The sequence below is a fragment of the Cydia pomonella genome, unplaced genomic scaffold, assembly GCF_033807575.1.
Source record: "Cydia pomonella isolate Wapato2018A unplaced genomic scaffold, ilCydPomo1 PGA_scaffold_205, whole genome shotgun sequence".
NCBI lineage: Eukaryota > Metazoa > Arthropoda > Insecta > Lepidoptera > Tortricidae > Cydia > Cydia pomonella.
The window spans coordinates 78,825-88,010 of NW_026907845.1; the positions used below are offsets into that span (position 1 = coordinate 78,825).

Sequence of the window (9,186 nt, forward strand, 5' to 3'; positions counted from 1 at the left end):
TTCTCACGTGAACGTGTAGACATATCTTATAATGAGAAAAAACCCACTGATTATAAGTAGATTGGTTCCATATGGGAGGAACCCAAAGCTTGTGGTTTATGTTTATTTTTATTTAGTAGGTAATAAGGTATTTGTTCACATATGTGGCTGCAATAGTGCGTTATCTTAGTTTAGTATTTTGTCACTACCTGTGAGTTCCTATAATTGGCTTCCTGTATCTACTATATTTTTCTATGTTATTGTCACAGCTGTTGGATCTCCAAATAAATTTTAAAAAAATAATAAAGTAATTAAAAACAATTGCATTGCTGCCCCATCATCATCAGTAACCGCTTTCCATCAGTCGGACCGTATGCTTGTTTGCCACTGACGTTGTATAACAAAATATATAATTTAATAATAACTCAGCCTATATACGTCCCACTGCTGGGCACAGGCCTCCTCTCATGCGCGAGAGGTCTGGGGCTATAGTCTATTAAATTAAAGAAATGGAAAAAGAGTGAGACAGTGTTCGAGTTACTGACTGCTGACTGCATTTATAATTTAGGGGGCCATACAATGACAACTCCACACTCTGACAAGTTTATTTAAGTAGTATGAATGAACCAGTTCTTCTGAATGTTTTTAACTTTTTAATTTTTGACTCATAATGTATAGAACGAATATAACACGAATTTTCTACCTCTACTACTATCAATACCCGTAGCTCTTTAAATGAAATAGTGACGAGGCTGCTCCGTCTGGCCCAGCGCTGAAGTGCCCTCAATATTCATAACTGGAGTTAAAACGCCGATGGAAATCCAGGCATACCGCCTGGGCTGTTTTTCGGGGTTCCGTAGCCAAAGCCGGAACCTTTTATTATTTTTATTCCTTTTTTAATTTAAATTTACGTCGTAAATAGGTTTCTACTCGTCAAACTTCAGCTTTGTTGTTGCTGAATTACTGCTGCAGCGTTACCGCGGGCTTGTTCTATCTTTCAACGTTCAACGTTCAAGGCATTTTATAAATTTTTATTTCCTTTCTACCATGAAATTATCATATTATACAAAAACAATTGAACTATAAAATTGATCTAACTTTTTCAAGTTAGCCACGGTTTGCATTTTTTATCCATGTCACGATATATAACGGCGTCGGCGGCGCCGACTCCCCATTCCCGCCGTCGTCATCATGTCGCCGCTTTTTTACCTGATCTCGCTCACAGTGCTTGCACTGACTGTGTCATCCCAGGAATTCGTCCCGAACGTTCCAGAAGAATGTCTGACTACGGGCATCTGCGAGGACTTACCCGATTATCCGACAGAACGCGTCACCGCTCTCATTGAAGAACTAGGTCCAGCTCTTGACAAATACGAGGTTAATTTAAACAAATAAATTACTTTGCTAATCTGTCTATCAGCCACGGACGTCTATTGCTGGATATAGGCCTCCCCATACACAGCAAGAGGGAGCGATCTCTAGCCGACTGCTGCAGCCACCGACTCCCAGCGACCCGTACGGGATGATACGGTCATACGAGTACGTACTCGTAGTGTTGTGTTCCTGCCGGTGAGTAAGGTTGCCAGAGCTGGGAGGGTTAGGGTCGATAACGCGCATGTAACTCCTCTGTAGATGCATAGGAGACTGCTTACCATAAGGCGGGCCGTATGCTTGCTTGCCACCGACATAGTATTAAAAAAATACGTGACCGCTACTCTAGGACTAATCTGCGAAATGATAACGTGCTAGTGAATAAGTATTAACTCCACCACCGAAAGTACAAAACTCGACCCATACCGAAAGACCAATAACTCCTGATGATGCCTCATGGAGAGCCAAAGCACGTGACGAGTAGCACGTTATTATTTCACGGATGAGCAAAGAATTATTTTTGTTTCGTTCGTGTTTGTTTCGTGTTCACATAGTAATGCCTGATTCTAATAATGATTTAAATACTAGGTTCAGGACCTTGACGAGTCCGAAACATTGTCCAGAGTAGGAGATGAGGATCAAGATCTCTGCGAGTCCAGGCGCAAGATAATAGTGCCTCGTGCGGGTCGGGATAAAGATGGACAGTGGCACTATGTTGTAAACCAAAGGCCCAATCCGGTGCAAAGTTTCGTTATTGAGGTAAAACTATCTCACATTCATTTTCAAACACAATTTTATTTCATGTGTGTGTTTTGTTTCATGTGGGTGTGTGTTGTTTGGCTAGTTTGAAGACCTTCTCATTTTGGTTGAAATAAATACGATATTACGAGTACAACATGTCCCGATAAATATGTATGTAATATTTCTTATGTAACTCATTGGAAGATTTTTTGGACATAGTATCTAACTAGGTACCAAATATTGTCGAAATCTGCCGAAAAAAATTTCAACAACAAAATAAAATTCGAGCCAATAAAAAACAAAGCAACCGTAGCCCAAATATGTAATCGTTCTTGTTCAATGTCACGTATTTTGCAGTGTTAACGAGCCAAATCTTTTTATTTTCTAGCATAGAAACTATGTACTTTGGTTATGTCTAAGATTTTCAGGTTTTCCTAAAACCCAGCGCGGTTACACGATGTCACGCCTCGAGCTGAGTGTCATCCTTTTTGGCGTATTAATATGCTTTTTGACCACATAATCTTGTAAAAACTCTCTTTTAACTGATGAGAAATTTTATCCTCAAACGTGAGAAAGTAATTTAATAAACATTTTAAGTTATTTCCTCATATTACCTGAAAGAAACCTTGTATGGGAAGTCCCCAACCGCTTTGGGCGAGAGTTACTAAATACCATTTTTGTCGTCCATTAAATGAGACTTGTTCTCAGCAGTGGGACCTCTCGCTCCCTCCGAAGAATTATTTTTCTCATCTGATTGTAGGTTCTGCTTTCCTTATCTTTTCTTTCCACTTCGCGCGATCGGAGGTGTCGTCTACTGTAACGTCGCAGGCACTCATGTCTTTTGCTATGGTATCTGCCCATCTCGTCTTGGGTTTTCGTCTTCCTCGCGACCAAGCGATGTTCAGACCCATAGCAACATTCTCGACGTAATCAGGAAGTCTTCTCTTGACACACGCTTATAACATGGACACCCAAACCTACCTATATATAAATATTTTCGTTTCAGGTATGCAATCCAGTCGATTCGCCCTGCGCCGACGTAGCCCACTTCTACACCGGTTACACAGCCAGCTGCAAGCAGAAGTTCATTTATCGGAAATCGCCGACTTTGGACGCCGGCGGCGCCATGGTTGAAAGGAAGTTGCTGTTCCCCAGCTGTTGCTCGTGCCAATATCGGCAGACTGGTGAATAAGCTTAATCTATGAATGTTAAGGTAACATTCGGATTGTAACTGCAGTTGCATAACTGTTGCGGCATTACTCCTACTGCTTATCCGAACGGTACCTGTTCCTTATTTTCATGTGGCATGTTATAAGTTAATTAATTCACATGAATACAAATAAATGTTTTCTCAAACACTCCGAAATATATCCGTTAATGTCACGAAATTGCTCCTTATATATTACTTCTTGATCTAGGCCGAGAAGTAATGTGGGGAGTTAGTATGAAACATACATTATTGCCCGCTGCTCTAACTTTTATAATTTGCTCACTAAGATTAGACTAACAAAGGAATTATTACATACAGCCAACGACCACTCTTTCTGTATACATATTTGCGACATTAAAAAAAAAACAAATATAGTACTATATTCATAAGCGGTTAAATATGGTGCTCGAATAGCTTTTTCAAATCTTAAGTTTACAAAATAAAAAAGGCGGCAAATTACATTTTTATTTATTCTCGTTCGTTCCGATTGTTATATCACCAAAAATAAAAATGACATCAAGTGACGAGAGCGATAGGGAAATTATGGACTGTACTGTCCGCCTGATTTAAGACAGGAAGCCAACTTAGCTATGCGTAGTATGCTACCGGAAAAAAGCAAACAAACTTATTTACTTGATAACTTAGTATTTATTTTAATTATAATATTTTCTTACATTGTTTGAGAAAAGCACTATACAATCCTTAGCCGGAATAGGGATTGCAAGACTCGCTTTATCCGGCCTCGTCTACGACTCGGCCGTCTACCGCAATCTCGTCCTGCAATCCCGTACTTCACGGCCTCTGCAGTAATGTACTATTATTAAAATTGGAATTCCCCTTATCACAGCCGCAGAAGAGTGACGTAATAAAGTCAAAGCTGTACATAGCCACTGGTTTATAGTGTAAATAGTTGTTAATTGTTAATATCCTGTGCTTTTTTCGTGTATATGTGGACGGATATGGTTGCATTATAAACCATAAGTTCACAGGCATAGGCCTTTGGTAATAAGTTCCACCGAAGGACAGTTAACAGTGTTTCAATTCAATTCAATTCAAGTGGGTGATGGTGCAGCAAAAGTTTTCCGTGTTCAAATTTAACGTCGGCGGGGTTAGCGGGCCGTGATCGGCAGCTGATGCTAGCTACACCCAATGTGGGTGTAGCTAATCCAAATAAGGTAAACTCCACGAACAAACAACATAATAATAATTACAAACCCAATCAGCAAGGCAATCAGTTCCGTTGCTACTGGATCGGAAACAACCCGAGTCATTAGGATGAACATTGCTCATCCGATCAGAACCCTTCGTTTGTTTGAATTTGATACATTCACATCTTCGGACTTATTTATAAATATTCTACTTATTTATAAATGTTTTTATGCATTATTCATGTCACTATATGATTTTACTATAAATGTTATAATGACCTGTAAAAGAACCCTTGGCCTTAAGGCCTAAATACTTGGAGGATACATTTTTGAATTTTTAATTTTCGACCGTTTTAAGGAGGGTGGGCTAATTGGCTCATTTGACCAATAAGGGCAAGCGGTATGTCACCGGTGCCCACCACCAGACATAATTATATGTGCCAGTGTCGGAGCATTTACCACCCGGCCACAAAGGACCATGGCCTATCTGGAAGGCGATGAACAGGCTCAGGTCTCAGGTTGGCCGTTGTAAACAGAGCATGGTCGAATGGGGACTGCTTCGTTGCCACTCTACCCAATGTGCTTGCCACACTGCACCACAAACCATGGCGCACCTGCTGGATGCCCCGCGTGCCCGCACTCGTGCTCTGAATCTGACCTGAGAGATGCCACGGTCCGGGCTGTCAGTACCGCTGCTTTCTGGGCATCCACTGTTTAGGGGAACCTCGACACGAGAGAAGAAGAAGACCGAATAGATTATTCTAAGTTGTAAAACTATGGCAGGAAGTCCTAAATCTTTGTGTGAAAAAGTTATTGCCGCAACAATTTGTACGAGTTGAAACGTGACTATATAGTTTTTTTTATTTAAGTTCCTGTCTCGCACTGTAACGCCTTGACAATAGAGATGTGTTCAGATATTTATGAGCACCTTGGCCGCTTCGATATATCTGATGGTGACTGTACCTAATTGTTTATTATATTGTCCTCTGCCAAGTTAGTTTATTCGACCAAATAAGTAACTGACACAAGTAACCAAGTTCCGCACGAAAAAGAACCTAGTCCTAGTTTCTACACAATATAGGTATAGAACTTAAGCATTATGCAAACGCAGTGTGTACACAGACCTTGCTGAAAATCCATGGACCTTTCAGCTGGTCCTCAGAGAGAGCTGTTCGAGCTCGATATATCCTGAGGTATCACGAAGATCGATGAGTTATGTGGCCCAAGTTATAAGCGCTTTACGAGTAACTACTTAAAAACTTTTAATTTAGCACAAAATCAAGGTAGTGAGTTAAAGCCTCCTTGACCCTCAATAGTCGTACCTAATGGTTCTATGTAGTCAGGAAAAAGCTACAAAAAGAGGGAAGTTTCTGTTCGCCAGGACGAACATTGTCAAATAAAGGGTTCCTAACATAATAATAGCTAAGCCTTCAACTGATCCCTAACGCGTGTATTGTAGTTATAATATCTTATCACATATTTTCTCTTCCCTTTTCGTCGCTGGTATCCTGTCTTGTCCCACGCTTTGTCGCCGTTGACAAATGTCTCTATTGTAGTTATCTTATCATTTTGTCGCTTGTCGCCCTGCTGGTATCCTATGTCTTGTCACACGCTATTTCCCATTTGTTCCGATTCACAGTCGACGCTTGTCGCCGTTGACAAATGCCTCTATTGGAGTCATCTTATCATTGTGTCGCTGGTCGCCCTGCTGTAGGGCTAAGATGGTCGGCTCTTTATCATTTGTCACCATAGCTGTCACGTTCTAACAAGTATGTAAGCGCGAAAGTGACGGGCACAGTGACAAGTGATAAAAATGGAACCATAATACCGCCCCTGGTATCCTATGTCTTGTCCCAAGCTATCTCCCATTTGTCCCGATCGCAGTCGACGCTATATCGCCGTTGACAAATGCCTCGATTGTAGTTATCTTATAATTTTGTCGCTTGTCGCCCTGCTGGTATCCTATGTCTTGTCCCACGCTATCTCCCATTTGTCCCGATCGCAGTCGACGCTATATCGCCGTTAACAAATGCCTCAATTGTAGTCATCTTATCATTTATTTTGTCGCTTGTCGCTCTGCTAGTATCCTATGTCTCGTCCCACGCTACTTCCCATTCCTTCCGATTCACAGTCAACGCTTTGTCGCCGTTTAAAAATGCCTCTATCGTAGTTATTATATCATTTTGTCGCTTGTCGCCCCGCTGGTATCCTATGCCTGGGCCCCCGCTATCTCCCATTTGTCCCGATCGCAGTCGACGCTTTGTCGCCGTTGACAAATGCCTCTATTGTAGTTATCTTATCATTTTGTCGCTTATCGCCCCGCTGGTGTCCTACGTCTTGTCCCACGCTATCTCCCATTTGTCCCGATCGCAGTCGACGCTATATCGCCGTTGACAAATGCCTCGATTGTAGTTATCTTATAATTTTCTCGCTTGTCGCCCTGCTGGTATCCTATGTCTTGTCCCACGCTATCTCCCATTTGTCCCGATCGCAGTCGACGCTATATCGCCGTTAACAAATGCCTCAATTGTAGTCATCTTATCATTTATTTTGTCGCTTGTCGCTCTGCTAGTATCCTATGTCTTGTCCCACGCTACTTCGCATTTCTTTCGATTCACAGTCGACACTTTGTCGCCGTTGACAAATGCCTCTATTGTAGTCATCTTATCATTTTGTCGCTTGTCGCTCTGCTGGTATCCTGTCTTGTCCCACGCTATCTCCCATTTGTCCCGATCGCAGTCGACGCTATATCGCCGTTGACAAATGCCTCTATTGTAGTTATCTTATCATTTTGTCGCTTATCGCCCCGCTGGTGTCCTACGTCTTGTCCCACGCTATCTCCCATTTGTCCCGATCGCAGTCGACGCTTTGTCGCCGTTGACTAATGCCTGTATTGGCTACACTAAGCGATATAGCGTTCATCTTTGGTTGCATGTTCGACAAATTTATGTTTGTTTACTGAACGCCTTGGGTTCTGTTTCGCTTTCTTTTGTACATTGTCCTGGATTTTTCCTGTGTGTGCATTAAATAAATAAATAAAAAAAATATTATAGGACATTATTACACAAATTGACTAAGTCCCACAGTAAGCTCAATAAGGCTTGTGTTGAGGGTACTTAGACAACGATATATATAATATATAAATACATAGAAAACACCCATGACTCAGGAACAAATATCCATGCTCATCACTTGTTGACGTAATTATTGATATTAGTGTCAAACTGTATGTTACTTTTTCTTTGTCTCTTGTCAATTTTCTTTCTCTCTTGTTATATTTGTTTGTGTCACAAAGCATGTAAGTTGTGGTTGAATAAAGATTTTATCTATCTATCTATCTATCACACGAACAAATGCCCTTACCAGGATTTGAACCCGAGACCATCAGCTTCGCAGGCAGGGTCACTACCCACTAGGCCAAACCGGTCGCCAAAATTTTTATTTTATTTTGTTTGATTATATTGACAAAGCCTGCGTTGTAGATTTTGCTAGTATCCTGGTACCTCACAAGTTACCTCATTGTTAAAAAAATTTGGACAAGTTTTTCAAAAGATGCGTGTTTTAGTTGATCTAATCAAACTATCCAAGTAGTTATGTGTAGTTATAAAGTGACCTCCGAATATCAACTGCAGCTACATTACTTTTATGACGTCGCTGTTGCTGCGGCTGTTAATTTTCTTGACAAAATGAGTGTTCGTCGGCATCTTCCTGCCAAAATTATGATGCTCGCATTTTATCAACACACCGCAACAGTAATGTACCTAGCTGCAGTTGCGGCGTAGTTTTCAAATGGTTTATGGCGCTTTCTAAAATAAACATTGAAGACGTGATTCTTACAAATCTGGACATTCTTGGACTCATCTACTCAGAATCGAAAGCATTATCCATCTTACCATTAAAAAAGAAATACCATAATGTCCGTTCCTTTACGTCACGTTTTAGTGTGACTATTTCACTTGTAAAGTGAGGATTTTCAATTCCAATATTAAGGCCTGGTTGTCCGCAAAGACCTAATGACAAAGCTCCAAGTGTTTGTGAACAAATGCTTAAGGCAAATTCTGCGCATCTTTTGGCCTAACTGGATCACAAACGCTCACTTATGGAGAATAACCGGATAAGCACCCGAGGTGAGTAAGGTGATCCAAACGCCCATATGGCATTGGGTTGGGCATATCCTCAGAAAGCCTGACTCCCACCTATCCAAAGTGGCCCTGACCCGGAACATGCCCGGAAAACGGAAACATGGTCGCCCTAAATCTACTTGGCGCCGTTCGGTGGAGCAAGAATTGGGTGTACTTGGGATGGGGTGGGGGTGGGAGGAGGTTACCCAAGCTGAGTCATTGGAAGAAAATGGTTCGAGCCCTACACTCCAGCAGGGGGTAACAGGATGAATAGAAGAGAAGAAGATTTCACTTGTATGTACGTGACGTAGTGGAAACTACAACTTTCATACAAATTTTTGTGACATTTTTTTAGCATCAGGATTGAATATACTAGTGATTCTGAGTCGAAAGAACCCAAAAACAGGGATCCCAGAATCAGGTCTTTGATATTTATTTTAGAAAACGCCATAAACTATTTAAAAAACTACGCCGTAACTGAATGAGATCTATAAACATTTTGTAAAGTTAAAGTTACAAAAACAAATACTTATCGATACTCGTATTAAATTTCATACTCAAAGCCTTACAATTTATACCGATTCAGATGGCAGGATCTAAATGCCAATTTCGGCAC

General features: G+C 41.1%; 1 protein-coding gene across 1 annotated transcript; it reads left to right on the top strand.

The window, feature by feature from the left end:
- Positions 1 to 1,010: 1,010 nt before the first annotated feature.
- On the top strand, positions 1,011 to 3,449 carry LOC133533781 (neurotrophin 1-like). Its single transcript, XM_061872830.1, has 3 exons — positions 1,011 to 1,356; positions 1,939 to 2,109; positions 3,098 to 3,449. Exons 1-3 carry the CDS (start codon positions 1,171 to 1,173, stop codon positions 3,281 to 3,283), a joined length of 543 nt encoding a protein of 180 aa, XP_061728814.1. The 5' UTR covers positions 1,011 to 1,170; the 3' UTR covers positions 3,284 to 3,449.
- The last annotated feature ends 5,737 nt before the right edge of the window (positions 3,450 to 9,186 follow it).